The 16,117-nt window shown below is 42.3% G+C and overlaps 1 protein-coding gene across 1 annotated transcript in view; it reads right to left on the minus strand.

Annotated features, from left to right (window-relative positions):
- Positions 1–12,960, minus strand: part of PARD6G (par-6 family cell polarity regulator gamma) — a 94,570-nt gene extending 81,610 nt beyond the window's left edge. Inside the window, exon 1 of the mRNA XM_044426494.1 lies at positions 12,641–12,960. Within this exon, the coding sequence (XP_044282429.1) occupies positions 12,641–12,712 (72 nt within the window). The 5' untranslated portion in view covers positions 12,713–12,960. The remainder of the gene's footprint in view (positions 1–12,640) is intronic.
- Between the last annotated feature and the right edge of the window lie 3,157 nt (positions 12,961–16,117).

Raw genomic sequence — 16,117 nt, forward strand, 5'->3', positions numbered from 1 at the left:
GAGGTGGCTAGATGGAGTCACTGAAGCAGTTGGTGTGAGCTTGAGTGGACTCCAGGGGATGGTGGAGGACAGGAAGGCCTGGAGGAATGTTGTCCATGGGGTTGCGATGGGTTGGACACGACTTCACGACTAACAACAACAAGCTCTCCAGAATTTTGGAATTACTACCCAGGCTAATGATCAGGAATGTTGGCAACTGAAGCCCAAAATATCTGGAGATCTACTTTCTACCCACCCCTGCAGTTGGCTACTGTGAGAAACAGGAAGCTGGATTACATGGCTCCTTGATCTGGTGCAGCAGGTTCAGAAAGATTAGGGAAAGATTCAACTTCTCTAACAACTGGCACACTCAGAATTACAATGTGCAGAAAACCTTGTAAAAGTGGCTATTTTATATATAAAGTTTCTATTTTTCCTTGGCAGATGACATGTCTTTGTTATCATGTGCACGTATGGTTTATGACGGCTCCTTAGAAATTATGAGATGATCTGCCAAAAGGAACAGCTAAACATCAGTTACGCTAAAAGTACAAGTTATTTTTGGATTTTACTCTTTACCAGAAGTGATTGCTTGATGGTCCAGAGTTGACGCCTCAATTATCCGAGTGGCTGGCTTTAGGAAAAGGTATTTGAAATACCTCGCTAGAACAAAAGTGAATGTATCCAGCTCTTAACAAGCATTTGTGGGTTTTGTGATAACTTTAAAGGGGGAAATTTGATCCCATTTTGCAGTGGAAGTACGGTCAAGACACGTGCTCCCTATGAAACAGATATGCAAACTTATAGATCTTAATACACATTCTTAAGATCCTTACTACAGTTGCTTTAAGGAATTCTGGCAGCATATATTACAGCTAAAGTTGGCATTGTGCCAGTAGACGCCTGTATTTTCACAACCATTTTTCCACATTATTTCAAGTTATGTAAATGGCGCAACCTCAACTCCTTAAAAAAAAGTGCTCTCTGGAACAAGCCAGAACTGCTCCATACTTCTTTGCAAGAATAAATGCACAAAGGCCCGCCCCCAAGATGAAATTGCCAAGAGCTTTAAGAATTATAGAAATAAACTGTGAGACATATTCCGCCAGGAGTTTATGTAAGTAATCCAGAAGTTCTTCACTGCCCAGCTCTCATACCCATACATATTGTTGGGAGTGCAATACTACAGATGATCTTGGCCTTGGGTCTCCATGCCATTCAGTAGCCATTATTAAAAGATGTGAGACTCTGAAACTATCAAGGATAGAATAGAAATATGTGCATCATGCCTGAGGCAGGTATATTAATTTAGACCAGAACTGATTACATCTTTCCAGTTTTGAGAGAACATAGGACAGAAATGCATGACTGCTACACGTAGAATCTCATCCTTGACTCTGAACAAAAGGAAGTCAGTGCATGGCTTCAGCAATGTACAGGCAGGCCTGACCGATGGTTGCGGTGAGACACTTTCTTTGGCCTGAGGACTGGATTCCTGGAGGGGGTTCTTCCAACGGCAGGCAACCACTGGATGTTGCTACACACAGAGAAATGTACCAGCAAACCCACTGTCCTACATTCTATCATTATATACCAATTTATGCGAAGTACGCCTATTCAGAATCCAGTATAAGCAGCACGTCGACTGATAAACAAGCAGGACGTGCCTCTGCATGTCTACTCTAAAGTAACTTGGACTGAATGACTCAGAAGCTCTTTTAAACAGCGTAAGATCCCAAGCGCAAAGCCTCTGCCATGTCTACTCATAAGTAAGCAGGACAAGTCTTTGCATGAGAAGGTTCAGAAAAAAGGGTTGAATTATTTCTTCCCAATATTTGTATAGTGTTCCATATCTAGGCAGACTTTGGAGTGGTGAACACTAAAAAAGCTAAAACTGATAAAAGAATAAACACAATACATTTATTTATTTATTTATATGCCTCCCCATTAGCCATAGGCTCTTTGGGCAGCTTACATCATTAAAATCCATAACAGCATAAAACAATACAAAGTACACATGATGGTACACAATTACAGAACCATTAACAATAAAATCATAAGAAACTATAAAAAATTGATAAAATCAAGAAAAGCAAGATACAGATAATACATAGACATAACCCCAAAAGTAAAACAAAACCTTTAACATTTAATCATATCAACATCTAGCATTAAAACAAGTCTGCAGCAGCACATTGACATAAAAATTAAAACATCAATAACAATCACCTATTCAAAATAAATATGGAACAGTTATGTCATTAGCTGGTGCCTAAAGGCCAGAAGAGTAAGTGCCAATTTTACTATGCTGGTTAGCAAGAAAAGCTTAGGGAATAAAGATGTTATCAGCAGTGACAGAAAACAATGTTAGTGTCCGCCTGACCTTCAGAAGTAGGATATTCTATCGAAATGGGGCCACCACCCTGAAGGCTCTTCTCCTGATTCTTTCTCAGTGCTAAGCAAAGGGAAGCACTTACCTCAGCTCAGCTGCTGACCTGAGAAAGGAGCTTTTCCTTATGGGACACAACAGGGCTAGGGAAGAAATCTGCTTGGGTGAATGGAACCCGCCATAGTTCTCAAATCACTGCCCTACAGCTTATATCCTACCATGTGACAAGTCTCTCCAATCATACAGCAACTCACCAAGTGATGCAGAATTGCCGGGTCCCTATAAAAGCAGCCACAGAGTCCATTTGGTAATTGAGTTCTAGTAAAAAGAGATCAGAAATGATTCCCTAGCTCAGTGCACCATCTCTGGATGCATAAGGTGTATATGTACCAACAATTACAGTTCCCTAAGAGATGTAGTTACTGGGTACCAACTGGGCATGCCACAATGGCCAAATGAGGCAGTGTGATATGGTCTGATTTAGCGACCCAGTACACACTTCTGGAAACCAAACAACTAGATTGCTTGAGGAATCTGATTGTTGCAAGTTCCAGTATGAAATGGCCTACACCTCACAGACTATTGCTCAGTTCAGAACTTCAGTTATCCACCAGTTTTGAATCTCCTGATCCATTCTAGTTACCAACAGTATCCAAATATGTATTAAATACAAATTTTTGTGCAGATCTTTTTTTTTTACTTTTCAGAGTGATATATAACATCAGCCAGCAAGGAACAACCTTGCTGGTGGACACATACTAAAGTGAGAGGGACCAGCAATAGGCTGATTCACCCATACCTTGCTAGTGTGATGCAATGGTTAAAATACTGGACTAGGACTCTGAAGGTCCAGATTCCAGGCCTCATTTGGCCATGAAGCTCACTAAGGGTGCAGTTCTATGCAAGATTAGGCAGAAAAACATTCCGGTACACATGATGGAAGTTGTCTCAACTTGCATAGGATTTAGCTTTAAGTGACTTTGGACCAGTTGCTGACTGTCTGGGTAACTTATCTCAAAGTAAAGAATGGAGAGGAAGATCATACCTTGATAGGAAAAAAAAGGTAGGCTATAAAATTAGAAAAATTCCTAACACCCACAACATAAGATCCTGTTGGTAGAGTATGATCTCTCCAAAAAGAAGCTGCGAAATTGTATAATGACAACATTTGTGCCTGGCTGGAAAGAAATGGGCAAGTTTCTTCAGGATTACACTTCCAAATGTACAGAAACAGGCCTGATTACCTGCTAGGAGTTGCATAGCTTCCCAACTGTGGCGTGGATCACAAAATTGCTCAGAATCCCAACTCTGGCACTTTCAATTTGTAAACAAGCAAACATTCAAGGACAGGAGCATGCCAAGCCCCCTCCCTATCTTCTCGTTCAGCACCTGCTATACATGGAAGAGGACCACCTATATCCTTGGGAGCTCTCTCCACACGATCCAGGACTGTTCCTTTGGATACAGCGGGCTCTCCTCTTCAGAACGTCACCCTCTATGTGCAGAGGTGACAATGAAGGGGAGACAACCCAGCATTCCTGGTTTGCACACAACACTAATGTTAAAAGGTTGCGTGTTTGGTTAGCCACTCCTTCTTACAGTGGGCGTAATCTGGCAGGGTGAATCAGCATGCTTCCTTAAGATCTGGGTTATTGTGACATGTGAAGGAGCCATTTATCTCCTCCACATTTCAAGTCATCTTAAGAACAACTTGTTAAAACCAAACAATTTAACACTAGCAAAACAGACCAGGGTGTGGCAATATCCTGTTACACCTAAATATGATTAAGGGTTATCCTGAAACAAGGCAATTCAACAACTATGCCCATTTTTTTAAAGGCCATGTACATGCTCAAAAGATCCATTTTAAAACAATTGCCTGTAGCCAGGAATAATCTGTCACTCAAAAAACACCAGTGCAGTAAAACAGTGATGAAGAAATGTCGGGCATATATAAAGTTGAATGTCACTGCAACAGGTTTGGGAGTTTAAAAACTAAATGCACACACACCTTTTACGAGCTGCAGTGCATTTACTTCAGTAAGTGGGAGCCACAGCAGTCAACAACACTAGATTTTCCAGATTGTCAGGATGTTGTTCCTGTACTGGCCCCACAGAATAAAGTCACAGAACAGGTAGGGATTGTATCTTTTACTGGGCAACTCGTTTGTGAACATGCCAACACAATTAGTGATCAGTTGGATTTAAGGATGTCTTCACTGTACAGCAGAATGAATGGCTAGACCAGACAGGGCCAGTTGGCTGGCTTTCTTGGTCAGAGCAAGGCCCACAAATGGAACCCAGATAACCATATGGAAATTAGTAATATGGACTGGGGAGATATACACCATACACCATATACCACAAACTTTCCTAAGTCCTGCCTCTTAGAGTTCCTATTTTAAAAAGGTAGGAAGCCCCCAAATCCCAGCAGTTGCCAAACCAGGATTTAAAGTTTTGTATTTTGTCCTTCTTTCATAGATGAAATCCAAAACAGCTGACATACTCAAGTAACACAAACTTTAGTTTTTATGCATGCATAAATTAATGCAAAAAAGAAAACCCCAGACAAAAACACAGCAGCAAAGCAACAGAGGCACCTACCAATAATCAAGTCGCAGTGTCGCCAAAGCTCCTCTGAAACAGCCTTGCAAAATCCAACACTGTTGGATTGTGGAATATTATGGGTCACCACAGTAAGACCTCAACAGATCCAAGCAGGTGAAATACTAGCAACACAGCAGGAGGACAGAGTGTCCAGGCTGCATTCATGTTGAACAGTTGAACTCAAGATCAGTAGCCCAACTCAGAAGTTTAGCAAAAGGGAGTTTTAAAGGTGCTGAACTGCACTGATGGGAGAAAGACAAAAGGAGTTCTTTCTATTGAACATCTTACAACACAGGTTAACAAATCTATACATCTGTTACAGTAGCAGGCACGGTCACTCCTGTTGTCCCAATTAACAAGCACTCCGCAATATTAATCCTCTACAAATACAGCTTTTCCAGTTGCACTTTAATTGATGCACATCATGCCTTACTGTGAGTTTTGTCTTAGGCATTATTTTACTTTAGATGGCACATTCTGATAAAACCTGAGCTCAAGATGCTTCCTTGTTCCATGCTAATTAACCTGTTTTTCTTATCTTTCCAAATGTTAACATGGAGTGATGCCTTGAGACACTTTGCCACCAATTTCAGGCATAAGCAAAACAGGAACAGCCAAGGGGCCTGTTACATCGACATTTTCGCACCTCAAATTCTGCAGCAAGGCTGGAAGGGAAGGATATGAACATGCATTCTCTTTCTTTTGAGCAGAGACGGACAAACTGACAGTGGGACTCAACAGGCACGTGCTTTGTCGATCAGCTGTTCTATGCAATGTAAGGAAGCAAAATCTTCCTCATACTAGTATAAATACAATGTTACTAGCAAAAACACTTTTTATAGTCAATTCATTGCACATTTAGACAAGACAATTACAACCCCCCAGCATTTTCCTGTCTAAGGATTCTGCCTTTTAGGACAACTGCACATGTTTTCATGACAGTGCCCTCTCCTAAAATCTTATCATTAGTCAGAGACCTTTGGGTTAAAATGTGTGGCCGTATCTATGTTAAGATGCTGATCAAAAGGTTTTGGTGCCTACCAGAGAGGGCAACACAGAAAGCATGTAAGGTCAATATTCAGTGTTGTTTGGCAGGTTATACTCACAAAAATATCACAAGAACAGGCATTCCAGCTCAAATGAATAAAACTGTTTTGGCCTACAGCTCCCATCATCCTTCAGCACTGGCTCAGGGTGATGTGCACTGTAGGTCAAAAGGTTGGGGAAGGCTGGATTAAAAGCTTGCTATGCTTTCACTAAAATCCAAGGGGTGTGTAGACGAGAACTCAAGAACCTGCAGTCACTTATTCTGACACTCTGAGCACCCTGGCAATCCAGAAAACACACGATCCAACTCGCCTCCTTTAACAGGAAGCATTCCAGTGCTGAAGTGCGTCTTCTCTCCCAGTCTATGCTCACCAACATCCCTACTTTGTACTTTGAGACAGTTCGTTTTTTCAGCTGCTTCCTGAAAGACTGAGATTCAAATATGGAGTACATTATTCCACCTTTCTCAGGTCTATCATTATCTATCCTATCAACCACTGCAGGAATACCAAGAATCCCAGTCTTATTCTACCTGGAGGCCCAAGTTGCTGTACTGTTCCCACTCACAGCCGTTCCTTCCAAGCTAAGGCACTAGAGGATAAGCAAGCAAACAGAAGTTCTCATTCTCAACTTTCTAGTTCTCAAGACAGGTTCTGACAAGTTTCAGGGCTTACAACATAGAGTTGAGTTGTTCCAACTTTTATCATTTTAATTTTTAAAGGATGACAGCATAAACATCTGCCAGGAAAAGTTTTGCATGCCAGGTGGCATTTTGACCTCCATCTGATGTAGAGGAGTCCTGCCAAATGGGGCCATTTCCCAGGCTTCGCAGTCTTGCTCTTTGAGGGTACAATCCCATACAAGATTGAACAGAATAATTTTTACAGCTCCCAGCATGTCCTTTTTTCTGTTCCAATATAGGATTGCACCTTTAAAGTACCTTGCATTATTCTGTATTTCTAGTTTTACTCCAGTGCTGTTTCAGGATTTCATTTTCTATTTGAGCAGAATGTTTGCTCAATGGGAGATACTGGAAGTTTGCAAATAAATAAAATGCTTGTAAATAGCCATGAGCCTGTAACAGATAAAAACAGTCACTGGGGTGGGAGGCTTAAATCAACAGGAAGCTGCATCTTCCCTTTTTAGGCCATCTATGCTAATAATTTTAGGGGTTGCTTGAAAATCTGAGCCAAAATGCTTGCACTGTGTGGCCAAACAGGTACCCATTTCATTAGGAAGGGACTAGTGTCCAACTAAAGCCCTAGTTCCTCACATTTCCTTAAAGAATTCTCACACTTAACAATTATAATTTTGCTGTATTTAAACAACAACAACTGTTGCTATCTCCTTTCAAAGAAACTTTTTGAAACTCCCAAACTGGATGCAATGAAGACATCATTCATGGGCCTGGTTTGCTTAATTTACACATAGAAAAGGAGCATGAGAGCCATAATTTAAACAGAAGAACACAAGAAAGAAGCTGCTGGCCCCTCTTTCCTCTTCAGTCTGTTGCTCAATCACTTTAGCTTCCCCCACCAATATTAGACTTGAACTAGGAAGGGCTAGAAGTGTCCCATCACAGACTGAGGGGCTGAAAGGTACAATGTGGAAGGTACCTTCTCCTTCATTTTTATACTACAAGTAGTTGCAGGCAGCCTAATCTGGTTCTTACCTGCTCCCGTCCTCAGACTAAGATCCAGATCTGAATACCTTCACACAAAACTAAATGAATAAAAAAAAATGCAGATTTAAATCCATGTCTGTTTTGGTTCTCTGATCCTATCACTATTCCTGTTATAAATTTGAATTTAAAAGGTATCCTATCAAACCAGTCATATTTTTCCTTTACAAAACTGCCATACTGCACTTTTTTGTTTTGTTTTGATAATTGAACAGCCCAGCATGTTAAACACACAAAGCTCCTTCTGAGTAATCAGGCATATTCCCGGGCAAGTGTGCACAGAAGATGGCTATTATCTTGATAACCCCCAAGTGAGACCTTGAGAGTTTATACTGCCTTGTTCTCATCACTTATAAAAATGCCAGCTCACCCTCTATTAAATAAAACAGCCTCCTTGGAGGAAAGGTAAACTAATCCACAATTCGAGCTTCGTTAGCCACAAAATACAATCTTCATCACATGGACAAAGCTAGTAACAAAAACTTAGTATACTGAGAATTCTTGAGATTGTGATCTCCTGCAGCATAATGCTCTGGATCTCTGCTGAATGCCCACCATATACACCTTGAGGTATGTTTAAATGTAGGCACTATGTTAAGTTGCCAAATACTACTGCATTCATCAAAGGAAACTTTTATATTAAAAGCATCTGTACCTTAATGGCAACAGGCCAGCCACAGGTAACAGTAAATAATGGGTTGATTATGCATGGGACTACAATGCCCAGAATTTTTGACCATTGGCCATGCTCACCAGGGCTCATGGGAGTTTAATTCTAAAACACTTGGAAGACATGTGGTTGCTTCAGAAGCATGTGAACTATTAGGGTGGCCTTACCATCTGCCAATATTTAGATATAACCTGATCTGATATAGTTGGGCCTTTAGCCCAAATGGGGCCAGTTCACTGCACTACATATAAACACAAATTGTCTCTCTAAATGGTGCTGGAATAAAGTGGGCATCTCCATAGAGTTTATGACCCATGGATTAAGAGGTAGTCTCAAATCCAAATGCCTTTAACATTTCAGCTACTTTGTTTACTGCAGCCTTTTTCTACAGACAGGGCATTAAACTTAAATTTTTTTTAGTACACCAGGAAGCAACATTGCCTCTGCCCGAAGAAAGGAATGAGAACCTGACATGCTAATGATCATAATCAGGATCGATTTACTGGGAATGTAGTTAAGTGGAGTTAATCACCCAGAAGTATGTTACTTTTGGTCAAAACAGTTTTTCGTTAGCTGTCTAAACAACCTCTGCCCTGCCTCCCAGGTAAATCACACAGAGCTGGTGTCACAACTTCACAGCAATTATGGCAAAGAGAAAAGCAACATGAACATTCTCTTTTCATTAGTTCTGGAGTCATTTTTAATAGATGAGTATTAGCTCACCAAGGCACACAGTCTTGCAATTACAATCCTTGCTAAACTCTTTGGGGGTAACTGAATGTTAAGAATCACTGTCAGCAGTAAAAGAACATTAGTAGCAATTGATTGTGCTACAGGGTTGCTTTCTTACTATTAGTAATGTAAATCCCACAAATCACAGTAGTTACAATGATTGCTAACTCCTGCTTTTCAAGAGTGTTTGTTTACTCAAGTAGCCGACACAGCTAACACAAATGGCCTGCCAATGTTACAGCGACTGTTAAATTTTAAGATTCTAGACAATATGATCACTGAGCAGGATCCCTACCTACAATTCGACAGGCAGAGTGCCACAAGCGGGCCAAAGTGCTGCACAGCTATATTAACAAATTATATCTGACTGTCTCTATGACACTGGTCAGGCCGATTGGGATCAAGGGTGAATTAAGTGTTAATATTTATACATAACAACCGATACATTGTTTCCAAACCGTTCATTCAAAGGATGCCAAGAGCAGCGCATGCTTCTGACAGCATGCCTTTGTGCTGCCTGTTATCAAAACTTGCACTGCCACTACATCAAGGTGAGAGTTTTCAAGAAGTACCAAACCTGTAGAGTTTAATGGCACAATTCTATGCATGTTTAGACAGAAAAGGCCTTACAACTCCCAGGATGCCCGTTTCAACATTGTCAATTTAATAAATACAAGATTTATCTGACTATGAAGGAAATATATGCCATCCCTTACCTAAACTAAAAAAGAAAACCAGGATGTTCAAAAAAAGCAAAGCAGCTAAGCCCTAATAGAGAGCAAAAAATGCTACTGTAATGCATTGCTTTACAGTAGCCTTCAAGAAGGTTTTGAATTACAATTCCTATCAGCCCCGGTCAACATAACCAATGGCCAGGGCTTCTGAGAGTTGTATAATGCAAATCATTTGCAGTAAGCCATGTTGACACAATCATGTATTAATGTGCAGCTTTTTGAAATGGCCAGACTGAATGGGCAAAGACAAGCAATAAAAGATTTGCTCAGTTAATAGCAAAAGATAAACAAAAATCCAAATTCCTCTTGTCTCAGCAAGTCTTTTCCATAGGAAGTCCATTCGTGTGGTTTCACATGAGAAGCTGTAGTCCCTGCCCAACAATTTAGACTTACTCGAGATCTTACAAAAGTGAGACAAAATTGAAAGCAGAAGCCAAGGAGGGTCAAAAGAATAATGAACGTTGGTAGGAAAGTCAGGTGCACTGGCAATGCAGAGAAGGCAAAGCCAGCATGATTCAGAAAACAAAACAAAAAACAGGAGGAGAACATCCACAGAGTCTGCTGGACCACAGCGTCTTCACAAAGATGTTAACTATAGTGCCACAGTTCAAGGGATCTGCATCAAGCAGGGCCCAGGTCTAATCTCATACCACATCCGGGATAGCTGGTTTTCTTCTTGAATTATCTACCAAAGCTATTTCTAGGCCACCTTTAAGTATGGGACTTTCTCATGGTGCCACACACAATAAAAGCAACACAAAAGTTTTTAGCAAACATGTATTCAAACGTTCCTGTCATCCCTCTGGTGAAAAGTTCTCCGCTCATGTGTGGTACTATAATACCATGGTAAGCATGGTGACTCACTTAAGTTCATTCACAGCCAGGAGAACGTATCCTTTTATGTAAAAAGGTTTAAGTACTTTCCCAAGATAAGAGGCATATAACTTTATGAATAGTATGAGAAGCACAGATGCAGGTCCCATCCTCAGTTTGGCAGGACATTCAAAAATGACTACAGGATATAACCACTTCACACAATTAATGGTTAACTTGTGGAATTCACTGCCACAGGATGTGATTATGGCCATTAAATTTTAAAATGTATCACTTTCATGCCCTGCTTGTTGGCTTCTGAAAAGCATCTGAGGACCATCACCCCCAGGTTTTGGTTTAGACCAGGATGGAGACTCTGTGATCCTTTAGGTGTTGTTGAACTCCATCCCCATCTGGAGAACGACAAGTTCACTATTGGACTGGCTCGACTGGACTCTTCTTATATTAGGATCCCACCCCTTGGCTGCTGTTTTTCTTGAAAACAGGAAACCCACTTAGAAATATGGGACTTGGTTCCAACATATCCTTCAGATGTATACAGATTTTGCCTCATTACACACGCATGTTCACATTCTGTCGATGTCAGGTTTTATTGTAGGGAAAGGAGGGCAAAACTCTGCTCAAGTTCAGTATTCCGTGGAGGGCTCTTCAAAAAGCCATGAGGGAGAGAGCATGCATGGGTAAACAGAGCAAGCCAGGCTGAAGCCAGCCTCCCCTCTTTCCAGGGGAAAGGCAAGCTTGGGAGAAATGGTTTTCTTTTTAGCCAGACTCCCCAACAGAGCACCCCCCCGCACCCTTCCAACAAAGGAGAAGGAAGAGAATTGCATTAGATAATCAGGCGGCTGTAGGAAAAAATACAAAGACTGTGAGAGGAGCAACTCTTCAAACAAGTTTAAACACGATGCGTGAGCAAGTTCGCAGAACTGAATACGGGCAAGGCAGCGATAACAGTGCCAAGAGACGGGTTCCTTAATCATCCAGGGGGCCAATACAGGATTTAATTGCTGGCTGGATTGCGTTTATAAAAGCATGTCGCGAGCTGATGGGGGGGGGGGGTGGGGGGGAAAAAAAGGGACAGGAAAAAAAAAAATGTAACCCCCCCCCCCCCCGGGCTCCAATAGTCCTCCTCCTTTTACAGAAATGCTCCCCCGCGAAAAAAAACAGGCCTTCATAAGTTACAAGAAACAATGAAAGGTTTTAACAAAAGGCTGCCGTGCGCTTCGCTTCTTCTGGAGTCACTCCCACGCAAGTGGTGATCAAGTTTAACTCGATTTTGAGGCTGGGGGTGGGCTGTGTTTCATCGGCGGCTGCAACAGCATCTTCTCCAACTCGCCCTTCTCGTGGCCCCTTGAAGATTCACTAATCCGGATCTGAGCGAGCCTAATACGCCCCCCTCCAACACACACACACACACACTTTGGAATCCAAGCTTGCGCGTTCCCTTTTGTTACGAACAGCCCACCAGCAAGAGAAGTGCCGCCACCGTTGTCTGTTCTTAGCAGGCAGCCGAAGCCAGAGAGTCGATATTCAAGCTTCCAAAACCGATACACGAGAAGAAAAGCCGAGCGAAACGCGCAGCCTCAGGCTCACCCCTCATGTAAATGCTCCAGAGATTACGGGGCACTCTGCCCCATGGGGGACGCGGGAGAGGGGAAGACAGCGCAGAGTTAAAGCGATGTTGGGAGGAGAAGGGGGGGAAAGCGAGATTCACAGTACTTGCTGCCGCTCTCTCATAAAACGAAAGCACAGATGGGATTTTAAAAGTTACTGGCAGGAGGAGTTTCTTTTCTCTGAACTGCCAACAGAGAAAGGTCGTTTTTAAAAACAAAGCATCACGAAGGAAAAGAAGCCGTTCATTCATTTGTAAAAGGTATTGAGGGTGGGAGGGGGACGTACCGGAGAGAGAAAGGGGGCCGAGGGAGGAGAGAATGGTTAATTCAGATTGTAAACGGCGATTCCTTTCTTACCTTACTTTTTACTTCCACCGCGCTATAAGCACAATACCGCAGACTCTGAGATTTGTTAAAACTCCGATTCATTTTCTCGGTCCCCAGTTTAAACCCCCCCGTCCTTCGCCTCCTCTTCGCCCTCGCTCAACAAGGGCTGGAAGATCCACCGCCTCCGTGAGAAAGCGCCCCTCGGGCTGCTGCCTGTTGCTGCTGCTCCGTCCCTGGAATGTAACGACTTTGGAACGTTCAGCCTCCCAAGATTCTTTTACTTTGTCCCAGCGCGCTAATCAGAACGCCCGCCTAGCTCGCTCTTCGGGCTTCTGTTTGTTACAGTCGCTTTCAGGCAGCTCGCAACGCGCCTCTGACTCAATAGGAAGGCGGCTGCAGCACGTACCAAGCCCCGCCTCTGTGCGAACCTCCCACTTTAAATCTTCGCTTGTTTCAAATCCAGGAGCAGGCATCTCCTCCCGGCCCCCTGGTCGCCAGAGGGCGCGTTGCGCGGATTACGATCTAACACGATTTGCTTTCTAGTGGGCTGCAGCATCGTCATGGCAAACGTCATATAAAAAAATTGACAAGCCTGCTAAGATAATTAGTATAAACTCGCTTTATCTAAGATGCCCACGCAGTTTCAAATCATCTTGAATATGGCTCGGCCTTTCAAACAAATTACTTTGTTACTGTTTCCAGTATGAAACTCAAACTTGCCTACAACCATTTTTCTTGGGAGGGTCAATTAGTGTCCTGGGATATGGATCATGATCTTGACCCCACCCCACCCCACCCCACCCCAGAGCAACACAGTGAAACTCGTTTTGTAGTGGAAGATACTTAGTAATGTTTATACCAGACATGTATTTCCATTATTAGGAAGTCTCCAAGCATAGACACAAATTTCTGGCTCCTGTCTTAGATGAATCTCTACCCCAGGAAAGTCCTGATAATCTCCAGTCAGCAAAGGCAGAAAAAGAGAGATTTGGGTATGCTATTCCTCTTTCCTTTTTTACAATATTAGGTATTGCTTTTAATGTTACAGCATTAAGGCTGAAACCAGTTCTCACTTACTTGGAAAGAAGTCCCATTAAATTTAGTAGGACATACTTATAAGGAAACATGTGTAAGATTATGCTGTAAAAGTGTTGGACACTAGACTCATTAAGGGTTAATCCTATGGCCTCCCAACATTGTTTGGGGAGCCATAGAATCATTTGGAGTCCCAATTCCAAGATCTTGTAACCTCAGGGCCGAGAGTCCAATTAATTGCAAAGCTGCCACTCTGCTCCCCTCACTGTGGGCATGGAAAGAACCATGTCAGCTGAGTCCCCAAGAAACTGGCATTGGAGAGGGCTAAATGGGTGTGCCGGAGAAGAGGCTGAGACTGATGGCCGATGGCCTACAGCCTCTGCACCACTCCATCTAGACCACCAAAAACAGCTGTCTAGATGAAGTACAGGTTACGAGGTAAGGGAGGGTGGATATCACCACTGCCATGCATGCTGGCGCCCTACACTGAATGCACGTAAGTCTCCTGTTGGAAGGTTTACATGCATCAAAGGCAAAGGACACTGGATTGTATGCTAAGAGCAGGAAGCAAAGTCTGAAGCACCTTGCGTGCACTTAGACTTCATTGTACTAACTATAAATCAACCTCAAAATCCAGTTTGCAGTGTTCCACAAACTACAATGCAGAATTCAAAGGTAAAGAGCTCTCAATGACTCAGACAACTGAGAAAGCAAAAGAAAGGACTCCTTTTCACCCTGATCTAAACTCAGAAAGCAAAAGCCGGGCTGATCACTGTGTTACCCTTAAGGGCAAATGAGATATGTCTTTAATCGCATATCTAGAATTAACATGCACATTTTTGTTATAACTGCAGTGGGGAAACTTGAGCAGCCTCGGGCACTGCGAGGATGCTAGGTGAAGAGTGGGAGTTTGACTTTTCCTTCCCTGTTGCTGGCTTAACAAATCTGCTTCTATATTGCTATTTATTTCAGGGGAACTCTCCCCTGATGCCAATGAGAGCTTTTCTTGAAATGCAAGTAACATTTCAATTGTTGGCAATTGTTCATAAGTTCCATCATGAGCAGGAAGGAGAAAAGTATTCAGATGCTAATTAAGAGACACTTCCAATGGAAGATTTTGCAAACGCATTCCTTTGGGAAATGGTGCCCGGCACTGAATGACTTCACTACTTTCCACCTCTGCACTTTTGGATACAGTTCAGTGGTGCTCCCATTCATGTTGTGGCATTCATCTTTCCCACACCTGTTTTCCTAAGGTTACATCAGAAGACATTCATGCCAATATTGACTCACCAGATTTCTTGATTGTGCTACAAGATCAAGTTCATATGAAGTCTCTCTGATGGTGAAATGATCTCATGACTTTTATGGGTTGGAGAATTCACAAAGACATGTTAATATTATTGGTTTGGTTTGCATATATGTGGAAGAACAATTTGGTATACAGTGTGAAGAAAACAGTATGCATTGTGCATGACATACATGAGTGGAAAGCCCTAATCACTTGCACTAATTGTGCTGCTGGGCATTTAAAAGTTTTGAAGCCAAGCCACATAGGGCACATATCTGCACAAAATCTGCATATGCTAATTTAGATCTCAAAACAAATCCTTCAGTTAATCTACATCTTTAGTTAAGTCAACTGAAGAAAGTCTTCACTCCCTAAGCTTCAAGGCCCTATAAGGGAATGGGGGTGGGTGCCTGTTGCCACTTATGGGAAGGGAAGAGTTAACACTTCCCTACTCAGCTGCAATCCCCCTTGCACATTTCCTACCGCATGGAAACTGGGAGGGAAAAAAAGCTTCCCACTTTCCACTGGCACCAGTAGACAATTGGGATTCTGTGGAATAGAACTAAGGCCCTCAGAGAAAGATTTGGGCCCAGTTCTAGCAAAGCCCTTGATTACTACCCAAACATGCCATAAACTGCAGCAGAATTCCTGGTACATGTCAGGGGAAAACAGTCAGTGTGGATATACCATTAGGTTTGCTATGGTTGCAGGAAAAATGCTTATATCAATCTCTAGGAATACCAAATTGTCAGAAGAAGACATGGTGCATCATATCGTATTTTGGTCTGACACTTCAGTAACAGACCAATAGATACGCTGCCCCTGCAAATACTTGAGATTTGCCTGCTACTCAAGCTGCAACAGTATTAACAACACAAGCCTACGCATTTTTTAGACAGAAAATAAGTTTTATATCTTCCAGAATGCTAGAAGCACTGTTCAAATAAGCATTGGATTTTACCTTAAACGTTGTTAAGTCCCACACACACACATACAACTTATTAGTAAGTTCCATTTTACTATGCTAACAGCTCTGTCATGTGTGTGTTTACTTTGAAGCCCCCATCTGTTTGACTGTGGAGCAAACAAAATTGAGGCCATAAAACTCAGTCTGTTTGGACAAACTTCATGGACGTTTCTTATGTTTAACAAACTTTTCAAAAGCTTGCTCAGCACTTAGC

Source organism: Varanus komodoensis, unplaced genomic scaffold (genome assembly GCF_004798865.1).
Source record: "Varanus komodoensis strain SLA01 unplaced genomic scaffold, ASM479886v1 scaffold17, whole genome shotgun sequence".
NCBI lineage: Eukaryota > Metazoa > Chordata > Lepidosauria > Squamata > Varanidae > Varanus > Varanus komodoensis.